The following is a 23512-nucleotide window of genomic DNA, read 5'->3' on the forward strand; positions in this document are numbered from 1 at the left end:
CAACAACATGATCACTGACAGATGCGTGTCAGGATGAGGTTCAAGACAACAATCACATTCTTTTCATCAGCACCTGTCACATGCTAACTGCAACACTTGTACAGGGTGTTCAACAGAGGAGCACTAATTTAATCAGCTGAAGACTGTAGATAGCAAGCAACATTGTGAAAAATGAGTGCACAAATGATATCTACTACTGAATTTCCAAAGATCCACCATCTGGTGAGTCAATTACACACGAGTGACTTTCAGCAGCACATTGCCTGATCTGACCACAGTTAAGTCTTGCTGTTATTTAGTTTGGGATTTTATTTTTCACTTCACAATAGCACTGAATATCATTGCAAAACTGGATTTCTATCATTCCTGATACCTAAACTTCAAGAAAAAAATCCTGATCTTTCAGACGACACATTAAACCAAAAAACTTTCAGATCCCAGACTTCACAGTACTGCTGAAGAACAAAACCCATCCTGGCAACGTTAAATTTTGCTGAGGTGCACATCAAAGCAAATGCAGAGGTAATTAGTTTTATGAAAATGTGAACTGTGCATGTTTTTTTAGTATAATTAAAATTCAGATAGAAACATGCAAAAGGTGTTCAAACTTTAAATTATTCTGCTTAAACTTTCATTCCTTCAAGTGTATTTATCTTACTGGAATAAAACCCTAATTATACTATCTAACACACTTGACAAGATGCAGTGCAATAGATTTCATAACTTTATTGGCATGTTTGTTCCACAGAAATCCAAAACCATGTTATTTTGCACATTAAGCACATAGCATTATATGCATACTTCAGGCTTATTACATTCATCCATTTCAGCTGAAAAGTTCAAATCAAACAAGTCTGTGGATTCCTGCAGATATCACACCACCCAGTGATGCTTTGCTAGGTTGCTCCTGTGGGGCACAGTGATCCAAGAGCTTCAATTTTTAAAATGGCACTTCACATCAATAACTCCCATCTAAGTCTAGGGCTAGACTTACTTCATCATTTAAGAGTACTTCTAAGTGAGAGAATAAAGTTTATAGCTTTGAGATCTCTCAATAGGAGTCCCTTTAGTACTAGGAAGGTCAGGTAATTCATAAAGGGGGTTAAACATCTAAAAACAAGAAATATTCTGGAAGCACAAGGCAGTCACATAATTAGAAGTATCTAACATTAAAATAGTCCATGCTGAAATGAAAAGACAGGTTTTAGGCTCTTCCTCAGTATTGCTCTCCCTTGCTGTCACACATTGCATCAAAATGATTAAAAAATGATTAAAACAGTTTTCAAAATACTCAATCACATCTTGATATGAAATAATTGCTATCTTGCACCATCATCCCAATTCCACATTCATAACCATTGTGGGGATTTAAATATATTTCCACTAAAATATAACACCACAATCAACATGTGCAAGTAACAGTTTAAACTAAATTTAAAAATTATCCTTGCTGGTTTTATTATTCAATTTCAATTCCGAGATTGAGATGGAACAATTAAATTTGATTTTAAAGGCCATTTATCTGGAGTCAAAATTTTGATGCTGATAAGATTTGCATTTACTGCTGCAGGTGAATCAATGCAAGCACAATTCTTTTGAAGTTTCTGTCTAGCATTAAAGACTACCAAAATGCAGCCAAATTAGATCTTCAGAATACCAAAATGTAAATTTACAAAATTTAAATAGCCTGGAATTTTTTTTTAAATAACCCCTGGCTGTCTAGTTGCTTCACACAAGGGGATGAATCCATTTTACCCACCTGCTTGGAATCCAAGATGAGATGGGATAGACAAAAAAGGAAGTAAGGAACACATTTAAAAAGAGAAAAGTGATATAAGGAGGACTACTTTTATCTACCAAAATGTTAGGATTGGAATCACTGCTGACATGTATGAAAGTGGAGAAATGAAGTTGAAGGAGCAGGTGAATTGTACGACTTTTAAAATTAACCCAAGAACAAAACTTTCTGTATCACATGACAGATAATAAAACATGTCACGGTTTTGATTGGTTTGTCACTGAACAATACATCACACTAGCAAGGCACCCTATTCAACAAATTTTAAAACTACAAATTCTAAATAACTGATTTTTCAGCTCTGAAAACATTCACCAATCTATTAGCATTGCTAAGTTATTTAAGGTAGAGGATGTAGCTACACTACAACCTCAAAGAGTCAAATAATTAGTGCATTACAGCGGTTGTAAAATTGAGCACCTGAACTCAATGTCTATTACCTACTGCCTATTTCAAAATAAAGTTACCACCTCCCTTAAATGATGGGATCATAAATGGAACAAAATGTCAAATTAGGATTAAAGTAAAATCAATACCAGGCAAGTAATAGCTTTCATTTGATATTGCCATATCTTTTCTATTTCATGACAACTCCGCTTAACCACTAATCATTGTGATAGAACCTTATCCCACTGATCTAGAACCTTGAACCCAACAATTTTTTTAAAAACGTGACTTTGTAAAACTCATCCACCTAACTATAACAGTCATAATGAGTTATCATAAGACTCAATGCCTGGACATAATTTTAAATTATGCAATTAAGCAAAGACAATCCAATTTCCTCAACATAGTGAAGTGATAAAATTCAGTTAAAGCTTCATTAAAGTTTGCACATACATGGAATAGTGGAGGAGGGATGGTATGACAGATTAGTACGACAGGGCGGTGCAACATAGAGGGCCGAAGGGCCTGTACTGTGCTGTAATGTTCTATGCACCCAATTAACACACCAAGAAAGATATCTGACACCAGAATGCTAAAACTAATTTGACCAGTTTCTCCTCTTAAACTTAAAGCCAGTGCAGATTAGAAGACACAAATGATGCATGTTAAAAAAAGGTTATCTGCACATTTATCACTTCAGTTTTCTGACCCTGGCCTAAGTGTACCTCTGAAAAATGTGTTGCTGGAAGAGCGCAGCAATACATTTTTCAGCTCTGACCTCCAGCATCTGCAGTCCTCACTTTCTCCTAAGTGTACCTCTCCCACACTATTGGTGAAACAGTCTTCAATAGTCAGCCATACACACCGAACTTTCAGTCCAGAGTTATCAAGTCTTTTAAAAACCTCTCCCAGATTCCTAGTTATTTCTTAACATGCCTCAATTCCTGATAAATCCTGAAGCATCTGGAAATGCTTTTCTACATAAAAGCAAGATATTGCTGCATTTGTAGTGTCCATTCTATTCAGACAATATAATCTTACACCAGTCCCCTAGACACAATAGAGATGCAAGGCAGTCTGTGTGTAAGTGTGACATGCACTCAGGTAAGCAAAAGCAAAAAAGGGAAAAAAAACCTAAGTCCACAAATGCTGGCCATCTTTTACAGCCACCATGAAGTTCACCAGCTAACCATTGCTCCTTTCTAGGAGAAGCATGCATGATGGTATCAAATTCAACATGTCACAAAGAGGAAAGGGATAAAACAACACACTGTAATTGAGATTTTTATTCAGCATTAAGTTTATGGGTTTGGGATAACGAAAATAGTTGAGTTTTTTTTTGCTATACACAGATTCCATAAAATTTAATTGCAACTTGGATAATTTCAATTTATCCAAACTTTTGGCGAACTGACACAGCACAACGTCTCAAAATAGACATTAAACCGGGAAACATGCAGTCACGGCTCGAGTTTTGTAAAGGCCTATCCCATTATTAGGACTGCTGTAATAACAGTTAAATACATTTTTAATTTATGTATAAATGAGTGACATATGACTTCTGTATCACCTAGATAACCAATTGCACTCAAAAAAACAATTACAGTTTTAAAGTACTAAAAATACAGGTACGTGGTTGATTTGAAACTTCCTTTCCAGAAAAGCCCACTGGTCAAGTTGGAATTAAATGTAATGGCCAAATGCTGCTCTCTTCCGAAATCCCTTTGTTGTTGAAGATAAAAAGGTGCACATCTTAAGCTTCCAATTCAAGACCCAGGCCAAGTTTGTGACCGCCAGAATTGATGCTCTTTCCATCAATTAGGGTACACAGAGTGAGTTTTATACCTGCAGGGTGATTGCAAAAAAAAAGGTCATACAGGATTTCCTATATCTTAACATGCAATTTTAGCAAAAATCAAATCACCAGTAGAATTTTAAGCAGGAACCAGAGTAAAATCAGTGACAAATTTAGAACAGGGTCTTCAATGGTTTTAAAATTGACAATTAATACAAAATCTGAAAGCAGTTAAATTTTGATCAGGCCAGTGAAGCACTTGAAAACCTAGTAATAATCTGGTTTGAGCCCTTCTCCAATCTTTTTTCTGCTTGAAGGGCAAATTCAAAATGAGGCAGTGACCAACTCATTTTATTTTTGTCCAGCAGCACAGCGACATGGACTCTTGCCTGGCCTCCAGGCCTGTGGCAGAGCACTTAAAGACATACAAACATGGAAAATAGATGCAGGCCTTCAAGCCTACACCACTATTCAATACGATCACAGTTGATCATGCAATTTCAGAAGCCTATTCCTGCTTTCTCTCCACACACCTTGATCCTTTTAGCTGCAAGGGCCAAGTCCAGCTCTCTCTTTAATATATCTAACAAACTAACCCAATAACTTCCTGTTGTAAAGAAGTCCACAGTTTTACAGGTCTAGTGAACAAATTCATCATTTCATTCCTAAATGGCTTACCCCTTGTTCTTAGACTGTGACCCCTAATTCTGGGCCTCCCCCAACGTCAGGAACATTCTTCTCCCATCCAGCCTGTCTAGTCCCAACAGCATTTGATATATCGGAGATTCTCCCCCTCATTCTTCTAAAATTCCAGGTGAGTACAAGCTCATCCGATCCAGTCCTTCACATGTCAGTCCTGCCATCCCAGAAGCCAGTCTGGTTACTGGACTATAAAGTTGAACACTTGTTTTGTATTTCTTCATTTTTCTGCCTTTATTCTTTTGGCTTTTTGTGTTTTAACACTGTGCCAGAGTAACAACACTAAACACTTTTCACTGTATTTTGTTACAAAATACAAATGACAAAATGAAATCAAAATTAAATATACAAAACAAATCTGAATTCATAGGCTATGGTAGATATCAACTGTTGGAAACATGGAACTACAGCATCTGGGATGAGTCTTTTGCTGTTTAGTAGTCTCATTTAATCACAACCAAATACAACTGCGGCACAGTAAGTGTGGCAATGTTTCCTATTCAATTTAAAATACCCAGTGATATTCAGAACCCAGATTTCTGAAAAAGGAGCATTCTATTGTAGTAAAACCTTAGCTGATTCAGAGGCATTGCATGTACAACAAAGCCGTAGGCAACATTTTTACTTTTACAATTTGAGGAAAGACATTCTGGCTATTGAGGGAGTGCAGCGTACGTTCACGAGGTCAATTCCTGGAATGGCGGGATTACCTTACACTGAAAGACTGAAGCGACTGGGCTTGTATACCCTTGAGTTTAGAAGACCTGAGAGGGGAACTGATTGAGACATAAAATTATGAAAGGATTGGACACTGGCAGCAGGAAACATGTTTCCGCTGATGGGCAAGTTCTGAACCAGAGGACACAGCTTAATAATACGGGGTAGACCATTTAGGACAGAGATGAGGAGAAACTTCTTCACCCAGAGAGTGGTGGCTGTGTGGAATGCTCTGCCCCAGAGGGCAGTGGAGGCCCAGTCTCTGGATTCATTTAAGAAAGAGCTGGATAGAGCTCTCAAGGATAGTGGAATCAAGGGTTATGGAGATAAGGCAGGAAGAGGATACTAATTAGGAATGATTAGCCATGATCATATTGAATGGCGGTGCAGGCTCAAAGGGCTGAATGGCCTACTCCTGCACCTATTGTCTATTGCTATCAGCCAAACTCAAAATGTTTAGATTGCGAAGTTTAATTCCACAAACTAGAAATGCTCACTTTTACATGAGCCTTGCAAGGAGTCAGATTTCCCAGCTCTGCTTCTGCCTAATGTCAGATCAATAGTCCCATTGGGATGAGAAATATAAACTGGGGAGCACACTAACACAATCTAAAAAGAATTGTATTCTGAGTCTAGTAGAAAATGCAAGATTCCAATCAGTGTCAAAAGAAATTCTACACCAGTTCATATTTGAATTAACTATCAAAGGGTTTAAATAAGGAAATAAACAGAAACGTACCTGGCCTAAGAATTTGGCTGTAACCTATTCCAATTAGGCTGGAGTTATTGACTTTTGCCTGAAACACATTTGTAGACATCAGTAACAAGTAAACAAAAAGAAAAATTAAACATGTAGAAACAGAACAGAACAAAGAAAAATCATACTTACAGAAATGGAAGCAGTAGAGTCAAGCTGGTATTTTGCAGCAATGCCAAAGCGAGTACTATTGTTACCTGCAGTCCAGGCAAGATTTACAGCAGTATCCAGGTTATCGCTCACCTTCTGGTAAATGGAACCTCCAAATTCAGCACCATCATTACTACACAGATTTAAAACCACAAAATTAAAACAAACATTTGGTTTGGGTGCCTCAAGACAACACCCTGATCCAAACCAATGAAATAAAAATTCTCAACTACAGGTCATTCTTCTATAATGTGATGATTGTGTTCTTGTGCAACCCCACATTATAGAACAAAAAAAAAAATCACACTTTAGAAACAGCACTCAGAGTGCTGGCAATGTAACTGAATTACAGCCAAGTCTTAAAAGTTTGCACTTTCCAAAGTATCCCCAATTCAAACATACGACAGCAAATTCACATTTACAAAACATGCATTATAGCAGAATGACTTGCATTAGAAGTGTATCTGTTACATAGCCTAAGCCTATTGATTACTTCTAATACGAGCATTAGTGCTATAGAAGGGAAAATAAACCAACTTAATAAGCGAGAGGTTGTGAGCTTAAGAGTCATAGTAAAAGCAGAACTTACACATTAGTGTGCAATTGGAAATCACCAGTTTTGTAGCCGACTGCAAAATTGTTCTGGGTCAGCTTTGACTTGGCCGTGTCAAAGGACATTTGATAACCAGCAAGCCATCCTTCATAACCAGCAACAGCTGATGCGTGAATGGCAGGGCCTGCAAAGTCAAAATCTACATCACAGCCCAGGTTGATATATTCACGCTTGTAGGCAGTCTTTACTCTGCCACTCTTCTTGCTGAAGACAGAAAATTGGGACAATTTAGTAGCTAATACACAAGACAACTCAGTAAAAAACTGTCCCGTATTTAGTTACTATAATTACCCAGTGTTAGGTGAAAAGGTGGTGTCAAATGTCAACTTCAGACCTTTGGCAAGCTAGTAAAAAGGAAAAATAATGGTGTTTCAATACATTATTCTATACTAAAGATGCTATTCCTTTCAGAGTTAAGGTAACCACATCAAATTCTTGTTCTCATTTAACATAAAAGTTGCTTTAAAAGAAACTAAAGGCAGATTGTTGTGCAATGTTTCACTTGGGACAATCGAACACTGACACCTAGAAGAGCCATAATGCTGATTTGCACATTGGCACAAGATATTTTCACAACCTTGCTTTCCTCATCCGTTTCCATCACAAACCAACATAAACTAAAGCCAACACTAGATTTAGATTGTTCACTCAAGTTGTTACCTGGTCTTCAATTGCGATCTCTGTGCCCAAAGTGTTGTCAGTGTTCCACTTCTCTGTAAATGTGAGGCCATATTCAGACCATTTATACTTTGTTTCCAAGCTTCCAGATACTTTCCCACTTTCAGTGTTAGATGAACCCGAAGTTGTAAATTCCTGCCAATTTAGTTGAGAAGCGAAAGAGAGAGAGAGAAAATTAGTCCTCTTGCAAATGCATTGTATTTACCGGTCAACGTAAATAGTGATCTAGTCGCCCTTAAACAGACCAATTTAACAAGGTTTTGCAGATTATAAATTGATATAATTTTATAATTTATAGCTATTAGGTACAGAGCCAGTTATTTTTGTAATAAATTCACATCTGGCTATGCAATAAAATAATTGCCATGGGAACAAAGACGGACTTTTATTCAATGCAACGCCTCAACATGTCTAACATTCCAACAGTTTGGAAAAACAAATTGGGAAGGCCCTTATCTCAGCTATGTTCACCAATCTTAGCTTGGAGAGTTTCAGGAGCATGTCAATCAGATGGTACCTTCAGGTGGTTGGATGACAGGGCTCCCAAAGCCTGCCCAGTCCAATGACATCTACAATATGCCTGAACAGGAGTCACGACTTCAAAAATGGATGGCATACATGGCAACTGGGAGCACTTGTGTCACCAACTTTGGGAGACAAGATGTAAAGTGTGATGGAGAAAAACAATCTGAGATTACAGTAACTATGGCCAAAACCAGTACCAGAAGGTGCCATACTCAATATTTCAATAGGTAAGTACTATTAAGAGTAAATTCTATCACAGCCCCAAAAATCCCATTCAATTCAATATTGCAAAGCACAACTTTCAAAAATTCCATCTCTTTTTTAGTATTTTAGACTCATTATATTGATAGGCCGAGGGGGAAGTATGATGACTGGACTCGGCTTTTTTAAAAAATTCACCTGTGGAATGTGGGCGTAACTGGATGGGAAAGCATTTACTGCCACCTTTGAGGTGGTGGGGGTGGAGGGAGTTTGGGAGACATACTAAGCCTGAATGGCCTTATTTGGTGACATAAAACTACGGATTTCTATGAAATGGAGGGACATCAATGAACAAAGAAGTGTTTGAAAACTGCAAGAATCTTGATTTACGGAGTATGGCAAGGTCCAAGCAATTTCTCTAAACTATGGATTCAAGGCAAGATAAACAAGAGGCACACACAGACCAGAGGGACCTGGGTATATGTGCACAGATTGCTTAAGGTGACAGTTTTATTAATAGGGGTATAGAATACAAGAACAAGGATGTGATATTGAGCATGCACAAGATATCGGTCAGGCCTCAGCTAGAGTATTGTGCACAATTATGGGTGCAGGATTATCAAGGAAGATGTGAACTGCATTGGAGTGTATGCAGAAGCAGTTTTTATGAATGATTCCAAGGATAAGTTAAGAAGGTAGACTGGAGGTGGGGACTATTCTCTTTGAACAAAGGCAGCTAAAGGGAGATCTGATAAAAGGTTTTCAAAGGTCATGAACAAGCTAAATAGTAGACAGAAATAGTGCCTTAAAAGGAACAAGAGCAATGGCACAGATGTGAAAGGATTTGCAAACAAAACAAGAAGAAAAAACAAAACTCTCACTCTGAACAATTAGGGCATGGAATGCATTGTCTGAAAGTGTAGTGGAAGTATGTTCAACTGAGATATTCAAGTGGGCACTGGACAATAATTGGATAAAAATAAAGTGCAAGGGGATGGGAAGGCAGAATTTCAGCACTGGGCAATGATGACCACTTTAACAAGCCAGTACTGGCACAATGGGCTGAATGGCCATTTCTTGCAACTGTAACACTGATTCTGAACAGCTTCAACCAGGTGAAAACGGTACCATTTAGATTAGACAAAGAATCCATCATGATTGAGAGTGTAGTCATTTAAAGCATCTCAGAGTGCATATCTCCTTCCAACATTGAGGAATAGACAGAAACATCAAGTATTAAAAAGTATAAACGTCAAATACATACATACTTTAATATTATCACAATTGCCCTTAACCAGCCTACAAAACGGTTTAAGTATTTGTTCAAAGGATGTTGGCATCATTCCCTGGACCAGAATTTACTGCCCATCCCATATCACTTGAGGTGGTTGTGGCAGTGAGCTGCCTTCTTGAAGGGGTGCGAGGACACCTGCACTACTGCTTTGAGTCGAGGTAAAAAATTTTAACCTAGCTATAACAAAGGAACCAGGACACAGTTCCAAGTCAGGATGGTGAGTGGCTTGCCTTGCCTTGTGAGGAAATGTGTTTAAAAGAGTAACAAACAACTTCAATGAAATGTACAAGATCCTGAGGGGTCTTCACAAGGTCCACAAGGAAAGGACATTTCCTATTGTGGGAAGATATGAAACTAGGAGTCACTGTTTTAAAAACAGGTGATTGCTCATTTAAAACAGAGACAGATTTCACCCTCAGAGGGTACTGAGGAATTCTGCTTCACCACCTTTTGAATATTTCATGCAAAGGCGGACAGATTCTTGTAATTAAGGGAGCGAAAGGTTCTCAGAGATAGACTTAATGTGGAGTAATCAGTTCAGCTGTGATATTACTGAATGGCAATGTAGGCTTGAGGAATACTCTCAATCTGTACATTTGTATGTTAACCACCTTAAATGTGTTCGCGGCTTTCCACCCTTCCACTGATGAGAATGGTTTCTCACTACTCATTCTGTCCAGATCCCTTGGTATTCAAAGCACAGGCTGCTGAACAGCACCTCTGGATATGGTTCAGCAAAATATCCACAGTATGGATCAACAGTATTGATCCATTAAAACTGCATGGAAAACATATGAAATGGAGTACAAATACAAATGAACTGATCTTACCACTCCACTTTGTGATTTGGTTTTCACTTCAAGCTTTATCAAACCAAAACCTGGAAAAATAGAATAATCACGTCACCAAGGTCACTGAAATTCTAAGGTACATCGGCACTCTGTAGAGCAGATCAGTCATCAGTTGAAATGGACAAATTCTTTACACAGTGGTATTGTGGGTAGCACTGGTGCCTGACAATGCCAGGTACCCAGGTTTGATTACAGCCTCTGGTGAGTGCACATTCTCCATATCTGCATGGGTTTCCTCCAGGTGCTCCGGTTTCCTCCCACAATCCAAAGACATGCAGGTTAGATGGATTGGCCAAGCTAAATTTCCCCATGTTGTCCAGGGATGTGCAGGCTAGGTGGGTTAGCCATGGGAAATGCAGGGTTGCAGAGTTAGGGTAGGGAGTAGATCTGGATGGAATGCTCAGAGTCAGCATCGACTCAACTGGGCCAAATAGCTTGCTTCCACACTGTAGGAATTCTATTCTAAAATAATAAAACATTTTAAAAATCATTTATGCATGTGGACATTGCTGGCCGGACCAACAGTTGCCATCAAGGAGGTGGCAGCAAGCTGCCTTTTGAACTTTACATTTAGTGTAGGTAAATGTAAAACATCATTAAGACAAGAGTCCCAGGGTTTTGAGTCAACAACGCTGAAGGAATGAAGATATACTCAGGATGGTCAAAAGCTTGGTGGAGAATTTGCAGGTAATGGTGATGCAAATCTCTGCTGCACTTGTCCTTTCAGATGTATGCAGTCACATGACCTGAAGGATTTATGCCCAAAATGTCAACTCTCCTGCTCCTCATGATGCCTGACCTACTGTGTTTTTCCTAATGCCACACCTTGACTTTGAATGTGGTCATTGGTTTGGAAAGTGCTACTGAAGCAGCAGCTTTCATGAATTTCTGCAGTGTCTTTACAAATGGTACATACTGTTACTGGGCTTATCGGTGGAGGCAGGAATGAATATTTGATAACATGGTGCCAAGACAGTTGCTATGTCCTGACTGTGATAAGTTTGTCAAGTGTTGGAGCTGCATCCATCTGGGCAAGTGGGAATATTTCATACCATCTCTGATTGGTGCTTTAAAGAGTTAACTGCTGCAAGATTCCTAGCTTCTAATCTGCTCTTGTAGCCAGAATATTTATGAAGAAATTAGGTAAATGCTCATTTTAATTCGCAGTAGCAGCTTTAACACCAAGTATAAATGATTCAAGTAAAAAAACAGAAACTTTAAATCTGGAATGACCAAATCTGAAAGCTGGTATCATTGTCATGCTGATCAAATAACCGGTTTTGAGACATTAAATGCCAGCTTGATTATCAATTCCAGGGTGTCTCAGAATTACATTGTCCAATAAGCAATATTTTTAATCTGATCTCAGTCTGTCCACTTACCAGTGGTTACTTCTGCCATGTTACAAATTCCAGAAGTGTGGTTTCAGTAAAATGGCAGGCTGATTGCATATGAGGAACTAAACAAGCCTGTGAATCAGCCATTAGCTGGCTGGCAGACAGCACTGTTCCACTGGTATACATGTGGAGAGTGACCAACTGTTATGCTGTCAGAACTGCTAGTCTGGGTTTGTCAGTGACTAAAGACTAGTAAAAGCTTTAATGCTGGATGCACAATTGCATCACCAGCTGTCCCCGTTCATCTTCACTGCTGTATACAGACAATAATTCTGCAGTGTAAATTAAGTGCCATGGTCCAGGCAGATGCTGAAGACAATAGTTTTGATGGAAATCTGGTATCTAACTGAAATTTGACTCCAGACGTACATAATTTAGTAGATAAGTGTGTAATCTGCCAGTTGGTGCAGCCTTTACTTGTCCAGTAAATGTGCTAGTCATTTCTAACTCTCTAGTTTCACCATTTTAGGCAAAAGGCACTAATCTTAACAATACATCTTTCTTACACTTACAATACAGAGCAATACTGCACTTGTATATATTTAAACATTTAGCACAAAGAAGCAAAACAAATAAAGAATAACATGAAGTTATCATCTCAACAACAAAAAAACCCCGCAATTTGAGAATTCATCGCAAATTCCCAAAGTCAACATCCGGATGTGACCATCATATTGAAAACTGATCTTGCAGTACAAAGTCCACACTAATCAAGTTTCACAACTTCACCCTTGTTCGGATCAAAACATGGTAAAGTTGAGACCTTATACTATTAATAGAATAGTTCTTTGTCAATTTCATTGTGCCAAAAGTAGTGAACAAGTCAGTCACTTCTGACTCGAAGCCAACCACTCTATGGGTGGGGGATTGATCCTAACCAAATAAGAGAACAAAGAAGCAAGTTATGAAGAAAGACTTGAAATATATGGAGTTTGGGTGCAGAATTGTAAAAGTAAATTCAAAATGATGGAGGATAAATAACGTTAGACTGCTTTTTCACACTGTAACAAGCAACTTGTAAAAGCAAAATACAAGAATTCCTGAACTTCTGGGAAGTTGAGAAAAATTAGTACTATGGAATATTTTACCCGAAGCGGCTGAGAGACAGACACCGAAATTGTACAATACAGAACACGTCCAATTTCTTTCTAAAATACAAAGTGGAAACTGGTACAAAAATGAATTACAATCAAAAAGCCAGAGATAGATTTCACATCAGCTAGTGACACTGTAGCTTTAACTGGACACCATAAAAAAATGGCAATAAGGAGAAAGCTAGAAATTAAGCTAATATTTGGTAAACATGCCAAGTAAAAAAATACCATACCATAGCCTTTGTTGAAAATATCTCTGGCTGCCTTGCCAAGGTCTGCATATGATGGAGGTACAGCCATTCTACCTGTTGAGGAGAAAAATGTAATAAATTGACTGAATTTTATGATTGAATTTTTCTCCAACGACAGCCCAGAACAAGGAAAATAAAATCAGAGATACGCCATTCAAAAAAAATCAACATCAGGAAACCTTTAATATATATAAAAAAGCCAAATGCAAACAAAGAGGAGACACAAATCATCTATTTAAAAGAACAAGTTCACATAGCTGAATGGCCTAGTCCTATTCCCAAGACTCTATCTACAGCAGGGAGTTTGAAAACAACTTCTACAATTGGAAATGCAGCAAATATCGGCAACACAAGAAGTTTAAACATTAGGTTTGTTCGTTGAAAATAGCTCTTAAATCAGTTTAAAGTCTTCAGAGGAAATTAGTGATATTTACATGGGATTAGTTTAGATAAACCTAAACATAGGGCCAAATTGTTTCCATTAACATTTGAAACATTTCTAATCCAAGGAAAACACTGTCTGCTTATAAGCACTATATTACATACCCAGTGAATAAAACTCAGCACCACCCATAACCAAAATTTTAAAAAGGGTATGAAAGCCAAACCTAACTCCGAGACTAGTTGGGGGCAAAAGTAGAAAGGTTTATCACTTCATGGATCTTTCAAGTTCAATGAGGAATATCAGCAAGAAAACTGTCAACATTCCCTGCAATGCAAGAAATTAAGTTCTATGTTAAATAAAGTGGCCTGATGTTCGCTATTTAAATTTTGACCAAATGATACTTTCTGTAGGAAATCTCAGGTATCTACCAGTAGCTCAATGCACTAAAATACTGTCCTTCAACCATTAAGCAGTAGCATAAAGCTATACACAGTGCAATTCTATTATATCTCATCACTAGGCAAATAACATTGAAATATGTAATCCAGTCATACAGCCTTAAAGGCAATTAGTAATTAGATCATAAGCCCTCTAGTCACAAGGCTTCATAAACACTTGCATGCTTGATATAAAACCAACAGCATACACCCCTACAAGACTTTTGGACAAAAGGATAGATAGATGATCAAACCTCAAATCACCAGGCCAGAATTAAATAGTATTTACTTTAAATTTTTTTTAAAAACCACAATAGTTTATAATTTCTCTATCAATCCAAGTTTGTTGTTGCAGGCAGTGGGATCCTGGCCTGTCAAAGGCTAAATATAGAAAGCTTGCCAGGTACCCCTAAATATTTCACCATATTATTCTGCAATGCTCATTGGCTTTATTTGAAAATATTGCTGAAAACTGACTTAACATTCCCTGCAATCTCATCTATTCTGTTCTTCAAAGCCATCCCTCCCCCAAATAAGGTAAATCACATGCTACTTAAAAACATTGCAAGGGCAGATGGCCTACTTCGGTTCTCTTCACTTGAGCCAGCTACTCCAAGGATCACAACAGTGTGAAGCAATTTAATTCATTTTAGCAACCTAGCTGAAATTAAAAACAGTACATGGAAATAAGCGCAGCAATGCACAAATAGTGCGCTGATTCTGGTTACTGACAATGAATAGACACCCTATACACATTCATTCAATTTTAAATAAATATCCTTGCCCTTCACTACACAGCAAGATCACACTTGTCAATTCCATACTGGAAGTCATGGCTGCTTATGATCTTGAAATACATTAAAAATTTCAGCCAGTGCATCTTTCAGCAAATATCAAAGGACTTCCAAAGTGTGTGCTCTCTTCCTCCTCCCCTCTCCAATTCCTATATCCCCACCCCACAGTTGTTTTCAGTTGCAGACATTTATTAAAAAACATCTAAAACAGGGAAGATCGATTATTGATCATGAAATCTGTCATTTTATAATGCTTTCCTTCAGCTCTGCATGACCCCAGCAATGGAGCAAGGCAATCCCAGACACAGGCGACAGGAGTGAGAACACAGAGGTTAAACCATCCTAGGAAATGAGGGCCATAAACAGAAGGGATGAGAATGGGTGACAATGCCAGGATTGAAATTAAGGAACTTCCAACACTTAGCAGGACTGTGGTGATAAGGGTAAAATTAAACAATGCACTAAGCCTTCACTTGTAAACCAGATCAAAAAAATGACAAGATATTTAAAGCAAATATGATCTTGAAACTTATTCCCTGGAGTTCAGTTGCCACGAACACTGCAAAAGCAAGAGTGTAGAATAAGATACACTGACCAAGCCAATCTATTGTGATAAATGATACCACTGACAAACAAAAGTAGAATATTTTCTGAAAGATGTACCAGATTTTGCTTCCAGTAAAGATCCTATCTTCTCAGACAGGATAAAGTAAATGCTTCGCTTGATATCCAAGTGTCCTGGCACTAGTCCCATAAGCATTTTATTTCTTCTTTCCTCCTCATACAACCTAGTTTGTTTCTAATTTAATTATGTGGTCTATGCTCATCTGAGCTTAGATTCACAAGAAATTCCAATTTTACCATTCTGCACCTGTTATCCTGACATCAATACCACGTCCTCTACTCTGGATTAGATGTACTTACTTTCCTCAGTTGTCCTTCCTGACCACACTTCAAGCTTTTAAATCTCAAAGCTGGCACTGGCCAGTTATTTGCCCCCACCCCCCAACTGTCCTGCATTATGCTTCCCAACGAACTCACATCAAGAATGATTCAGCTAATACAACATAGCAGGTAACAGAAAATTAAAGATACTTGCTACATTTGCAAAATATAGAAAGAAAACATAGCAGCAAGTCTTTAAATTTATTGCACGTTAGTCTCAAGAAATTTACAGCATGGAAACAGACCCTTTGGTCCAACTCATTCATGGACCAGATATCGTAAATTAATCGAGGCCCATTTCACTCCAAGCCCTTCCTATTTGTATACCCATCCAGATGCCTTTTAAAAATGTTTAATTGTACCACCCTCCTCTGGCAGCTCATTTCATACATACACCACCCTCCAAGTGAAAATGTTATCCCATTAGGTCCCTCTTAAATCTTTCCCTCTCACCCTAAACCTAAGCTCTCTCGTTTTGAACTCCCAACCCAGGGAAAAGACCCTGTCTATAATCCATGACCCTCATGATTTTATAAACCTCTAAGGTCACCCCACAGCCTCTGACGCTCCAGGGAAAACAGGCCTATTCAGCCTCTCCCTATAGTTCAAACCCTTCAACTCTGGCAACATCTATGATGATATTGACTAAAATCATTGCAGCTTCAACATGGATGGCAAATCTAAGCAGCTAAAGAAAGAATATTGCCGAGAGCATCACATGCTGAAATGTGAGTATTGTTATTTTGCATTTGGTGTCAAATTGCACAAGACCACACTTTTGTGCAATGCTAGTAGTCTTCTAGTTTAGGGATGACAGATTTGAAAAGTACTTACATGGGTTATCATTTAACTGTGGTGCTGCTATGGCATCATTGGTGGACACTAATTTTTAAAACCGGATCACAGTCATTCCACAGAGTACCAAACATGGATTTATCTGCCAATATGACTTATCCTTCAGAATAGCAACACTCTTGCTGGATGCACCATTTCTTTCTACCCAACCTCCATCCCCGCCACCAAATCAGAACAAACTACTTTGGCCTCACAGCTTCCATTCCTTGTCATTAATAATGAGTAAAAAGAGAATCAGAGGATAAACAATCTGGAAATATTATTTGTCACAAGAAAATGTAATATAGACCAATAACATTTGTTTTCAAAACTGTAATACCCTGTACTTGGCTTATGTCACAATGGTTTTTGCAAGATGCATGATGTGAAGATAATCTTCGCATTCAAAAAAATTCTAAGGACACTGTCTGTTATATGACATCAAAATCAAGAGTTTAGATGCTTCTTTCATAGTGGAAAGTGTGACTTATTGCTTCATTTGAGCAATACTAAAATGCAAGCCTTTCAAACACAGGAAATGCGAAAAGAGAAAACCATTCAGCCTTCTCAGCCATTCAACACAAATCACCCAATTGTTTTCACCAACTACCCTTTAATTCCACCCCCCCCCGGCAACGAGTGACATCGAACTACTTTATGTTTCAACTTCAACTACTCACCACTCAAAAAATTTGTCCTCAAAATGAATCCTAAATGGCATATCCTTAGACTATGATCACTAACTCTGTACTCCCTACTTATCAGAGCATACTTCCTGGATTTCACCTGTCTAAACTTGTTAGAATTAGACAGATACCACCTCAATTTTCTTAACTCCAGTGAACATAATCTTAATTGAATTACTGTCAGTCTTGCCATCCCATGAATCATTATGGTAAATCTTAGCTAAACCTTCTATGGCCAGAACATCCCCTCTCACGAGAAGATCAAAACACTATGTAACATGCCAGATGTGGTCTCACCGAGGCCCAGTACAACTGCTGCAAGACATCCCTGCTCCTGTACTCAAAGCCTCTTGACTTGAAGGTCACCAGCTATAACTGCACGCTCACTTTCAGCAACTGGTGTACAAAGTATCAGGTAGTATTGCACCCAGCCCCCCTCTTCCACTCACAATTCAGATAATCAATCTTCCTGTTTTTACTACCAAAGAGGATAACCTTATATTTAACCCACATTATGTTTCATCTGCCGTGCACATAGAATCAGAGATGTACAGCACCGAACCAGACCCTTCGGTCCAACTCTTCCATGCCAACCAGGTATCCCAACCTAATCTAGTCCTACCTGACAGCTCCCAGCTCATATCTCCCTAAATTCTTCCTCTTCATATACCCATCCAAATGCCTTTTAAACGTTGCAATTGTACAAGCCTTCACCACTTCATCTGGCAGCCCACTCCACACATGCACCACCTTCTGCGTGAAAAGTTGCCCCTTAAGTCTCTCTTCTATGTTTCCCCTTTCACCCTAAACCTATGCCCTCTAGTTCTAGACTCCCCACCCCCAGGGAAAAGACCTTGGCTATTTATCCTATCCATGCCCCACATGATTTCATAAACTTCTACAAGATTACCCCTCAGCCTCCAACGCTCCAGGGAAAATAGCCCAGCCTATTCAAACTCTCCCTATATCCTCCAACCCTGGCAACATCCATGCAAATCTTTTCTGAAGACTTTCAAGTTTCACAACATCCTTCCAAAAGGAAACAAACCAGAATTGCAGGCAATATTCCAAAAGTGGCCTAACCAATGTCCTGTACAGCCGCAATATGACCTCCCAACCCCTGTGCTCAATACTCTGGCCGATAAAGGAGAGCATAAACACCGTCTTCACTATCCGAGCTACCTGCAACTCTACTTTCAAGGAGCTATGGACATGCATTCCAAGGTCTCTTTATTCAACAACACTCCCTAGGACCTTACCATTAAGTGTATAAGTTCTGCTAAGATTTGCTTTCCCAAAATACAGCACCTCACATTTATCTAAATTAAACTCCATCTGCCTCTCCTCAGCCCACTGGCCCATCTAGTCAAGATCCCATTGTAATCAGAGGTATCCTTCACCACCAAGGATATATTTCCCTCCCCTCCCCTATCAGCGTTCCGCAAGGAACGCTCCCTTCGTGACTCCCTCGTCAGATCCACACCCCCCACCAACCCAACCTCCACCCCCGGCACCTTCCCCTGCAACCGCAGGAAATGTAAAACTTGCACCCACACCTCCACACTCACTTCCCTCCAAGGCCCCAAGGGATCCTTCCATATCCGCCACAAGTTCACCTGTACCTCCACACACAAGATCTATTGCATCCGCTGCACCCGATGTGGCCTCCTCTATATTGGTGAGACAGGCCGCTTACTTGCGGAACGCTTCAGAGAACACCTCAGGGACGCCCGGACCAACCAACCCAACCACCCCGTGGCTCAACACTTTAACCCTCCCTCCCACTCCACCGAGGACGTGCAGGTCCTTGGACTCCTCCACCGGCAGAACACAACACGACGGCTGGAGGAGGAGCGCCTCATCTTCCGCCTGGGAACCCTCCAACCACAAGGTATGAATTCAGATTTCTCCAGTTTCCTCATTTCCCCTCCCCCCACCTTGTCTCAGTCGGTTCCCTCAACTCAGCACCGCCCTCCTAACCTGCAATCTTCTTCCTGACCTCTCCGCCCCCACCCCACTCCAGCCTATCACCCTCACCTTGACCTCCTTCCACCTATCCCACCTCCATCGCCCCTCCCCCAAGTCCCTCCTCCCTACCTTTTATCTTAGCCTGCTTGGCTACTCTCTCTCATTCCTGATGAAGGGCTTATGCTCGAAACGTCGAATTCTCTATTCCTGAGATGCTGCCTGGCCTGCTGTGCTTTGACCAGCAACACATTTTCAGCTATCCTTCTTCGCTGTCCACTACGTCTCCAATTTTGGTGTCATCAACAAACTTACTAACTATACCTCTTAAGCTCGCATTCAAATCCTTCATATAAAAAAGTGACAAAAATAGTGGACCCAGCACCAATCCTCGTGGCACTCCACTGGTCACAGGTCTCCGGTCTGAAGAGCAACCCTCCACCACCACCCTCTATCTTCTACCTTTGAGCCAGCTCTTTATCCAAATGGCTAGCTCTTCCTGTATTCTATGAGCTCTAACCTTGCGCACTAGGCTCCCATGGGAAACTTGAACACCTTACCGATTGCTCACTCAAGTTACCTAAATCATATTGACGCACCTTCCTCTCAGCTCACCCTCCCAAACAGCTTCACTTCCAAATTTGGAGACATTACATTTTGTTCCTGTAGTGTACTTACATGTTGCAAATAGCTAGTGTCCAAGCACTGACCGCAACATATCATACTAACCATTGTCTGCCACTCAAAAAAGAACCTTTTATTTCTTCTTTGTTCCTTGTATGCAACCAGCTTTCTATTCATGGCAGCACACCAGCCCCAATCCCTGGTGGTTTATTTGTACATGCTAATCTTTTACATGGGACTAAATCGAAAGCCTTAACATCCAGGTAAACGACATCCACGAGCTCCCTCTTATCAATTCTACAGTTACAACATTGAAAGCTTCCAGCAGATCAGTCAAGTTTATTTTCCTTTTGTAAGCCAATGCTGACTTTGTCCAATCCTGTTACTGCCTTCAAAGTCTTCTGCTGTCAAATTTTATTCATAATGAACTTCAGCATTTTCCCTATTATTGCTCTCAGTCTACAATTCAGTTTTCTCTGTATCTCCTTTTTATGAAGGAGTTGGGTTACGTTAACTACCTTCCAATCCATAACTGTTCCAAAGTCTATAACATCTTGAAAAAATAACCAATGCATCTACTACTTCAAGGGCCATTTCCCAAACTCTAGAAAGTAGATTACCAGTCTCTGGATATTTATTGACGTTATTCCAATCAATTTCACCAACTTCTGTTGCCTACTAATACTGATTTCCTTCAATTCTTCCATCTCAATACAGCCTGTGCTTTGGGATGTATTTGTGCCCTTCTTTGTGAAGGAAGAACTAAAACCTTCATTTTATTAGTCTACCATCTTTGCTCCATATTAAAAGTGCTCATTTCTGACTGCAAGATACCTACATTTGTCTTCATTAATTCTTTCCCTTCACATACCTGTGGAAGATTTTACAATTAGTTTCTATGTTCCCTGCAAACTTAGTTTCAGAGTCTATTTCCACCTCTTAAATCAACTCCTTTTCTGAAATCTTATTTGCTCCCAAATCCTCGGGTCTGTTGCTTTTCTTGGCCATTTCGTACACTGTTTCATGGATCTAAAACTCTCTAATTTCAATCAGGCCACCTTTCCAGTTTTACTTTTGTGTCTGAAAGAAATGATCAATTACTGTAGTTCCTCCATGCACTCTTCAATCCTTCCTTTGTTGTATTCAATTTTGATAACACTACATATTTAATGGGCTGCTACTTTGATTTCCAAGTGTAAAACAAATTGAAATAAAAAGTAAAAGTATCAATTAAATACATAAAAACAATGAAATCTTAACTTACAGCATTTATAGCAGGTCATTCAACTCAATAGTTTGCTAGTTAAAAGTGTCACTTGATCAGCAATAACTGTCAATATAATTCACCTTTCACAACAACTGATTTTTGTAGTTAAAGCTTTCCCCATGGACTCATTAAAACAGGACCTAGTTGGCAAAGTTATAAGCCAAAGGATCAGCATTTCCTTATTATAAATAAGTGCTTTCAGAACCTTTAAATTAACATTTTAAAAATTATCCACAATTTTGAAACAAAACCAGCTGCTTCAAAAATCAAAGATTTTACCAAAGTGAAATTGAATCAATTTGGCTACAGCTAATGGAAATGTTTCTGAGGGGCTGGGTTGATTCCATGGCAGATAAATCCCAGTAAAGGAAATAAGACACATTCAAGTTAAATCAAAATATGGACATGAATTTAAATTTAATTTATCCCATTTCCCAACCCCTAGACTCTAGGTACATACACAATGCATGCAAAAAAAAATTCATGTGAATTCAGTATCTAAATTTGAGAGAAAAGCTACACAGATTGTGCAGCCATCGTAAATAACCAGATAAGACTGATATGAACATGCTCAAAGGCATACCTACATAGTCATCTCCAGCAGTCTGTAAAACAAGTACTGACAAATTCTTGATCTTTAGAAGTGGAAGTAGAACTCGCAAGTTTAGACTAATTTATTCTCAAGTAAATACATTAGGATTGGTGACAAAAATAGAAGTTGCTGGAAAAACTCAGATCAGGCTGAATCTGCTGAGAGAAATAGTTGTTTCAGTGGAGTGACCCTTCCTCAGTTCTGCCAGATGCTACCAGACCTGCTGAGCTTTTCTAGCTCTTTCTATTTTTGTCTCTGATTTGCAACAGCCACAGTCATTTTGGTTTTTAATATTAGTGCCGGTGCTCGCTTTAAATAGAATGGCTTAAATATTTACTCTAGCCCCACTGTCTAATAACGAAACTGAAACAGCATGTTCATTTTTTTTGTAAAGAAAGTCACTAGCGCACTGTTAATGTAACAGAGACAAATCCAATGGACTGTGCAAGACAGACATCACGACATCACCGACGTAAAGGCGTGACCCAATGGAAACGCACGACATTCAGCCTCCCAAACGCACATGTCATCCTACCTTGCAATGCAGCAATATTACAATATTAACCTCTTAGGGAAAAAGACCTCAATCTTGGGATTTTCCAGGCTCGATAGCGAGGCGAACAATCGGCACGTGGCAAAATTAAATATTACACTGAGGACAATGCAAATTCGGTGAGAGAGAGTGGTGTGGGTGGGGAAGAAGGTTTAATTCAATGAAATCCAAAGGATGAAACAGCCAGACATTGATCGTCAGGCCCAGTAGGATGCTGCTGAGGTCAAAGCGATCACCTTGACTCAATGGGAGGCGGCTGCTACTACTCTGGGCCCTACAAACAGTAGCAGCAGGATATCGGCCTGGAAACCTCAGTTCCGTCCCCCCCATTCCTGGCCCTGACAACCCAGACCAGGCGCCCAGACACAGCCACCGGCGCCATCTTATACGTTTGAGTTTTTAAACCGGAATCCGGACTCCTCCCCGTCTGGTTAGGGCGCCGATCGCCAAAATATTCCCGCCCTCCCAAAGGATCCTTGGTATCGAGACCGCACTCCCCTGCCCGGAAACAACGATCACTGTGGGGGTTACTCACGCTTGCGGCATGTATTACCTGGCTCTTTGCTCGGCCTGTACACCTCTCACCGGCTTTAAGGGCGAAGTGAAGGAGACAGCGCCCGCGCCTGCGCACTGTCAAATAGTCTGTGCGGGAGGTGGGGCTGGAGTGACTGCGCCTGCGTGTCGCCAAAGTGCCCATTGGGAAGCGGGTGGGGCAAAAGCTTTTGCGTCTGCGCACTGTTAAAGTGCCGCGTGGGGTGGAGGGAGGGGGAAAGAAACCTCCCGCGCTTGCGTATTGTCGAAGAGAGGCGGGACCAGTTCGGCGCCTGCGCACTGCCAAAATGCCGTGAGAGGCGGCGTAGCCACGTTGGCGCCTGCGTGTTGTCAAAACGCCGGTTTGGGTGGCGGGGGAACTGTTCCATGGCCCTGCACTTTGCCAATGTGTTGGTTAGGGCAGCAGGGAATACCCAGAGAGGGGTGGGGCGGCTTAGTTTGCTGAGGGCGGCGTAAAGGAGAGTTTTAAAATACAGTAACTGAATCGAGGAGGAGTTACACCACCCGAATCTATGCACTGCTCACTCGCAGGCGGGGCTGTCAAGTTACAAAACCTGTCCTCGTGTACCAACCAAATCAACAACCTCAATGTCAAAAATAATACATCGCGATTGCTCCTTTCCCTTTAAGTGCATACCAGAATTTCGGGGTGTGGAGGACTTGGCCATCAC

At 40.0% G+C, this 23512-nt stretch overlaps 1 protein-coding gene across 1 annotated transcript; it reads right to left on the reverse strand.

The window, feature by feature from the left end:
• Positions 1-711: 711 nt before the first annotated feature.
• vdac2 (voltage-dependent anion channel 2) lies at positions 712-22947 on the reverse strand. The gene is made up of 9 exons (XM_060854431.1): positions 22843-22947; positions 13190-13261; positions 10445-10494; positions 7577-7729; positions 7208-7260; positions 6893-7120; positions 6286-6436; positions 6136-6193; positions 712-4030 (listed from the first exon to the last, which is right to left on the reverse strand). Exons 2-9 carry the CDS (start codon positions 13254-13256, stop codon positions 3939-3941), a joined length of 852 nt encoding a protein of 283 aa, XP_060710414.1. The 5' UTR covers positions 13257-13261; positions 22843-22947; the 3' UTR covers positions 712-3938.
• Between the last annotated feature and the right edge of the window lie 565 nt (positions 22948-23512).

Source organism: Hemiscyllium ocellatum, chromosome 43 (genome assembly GCF_020745735.1).
Source record: "Hemiscyllium ocellatum isolate sHemOce1 chromosome 43, sHemOce1.pat.X.cur, whole genome shotgun sequence".
Taxonomy (NCBI): Eukaryota; Metazoa; Chordata; class Chondrichthyes; order Orectolobiformes; family Hemiscylliidae; genus Hemiscyllium; species Hemiscyllium ocellatum.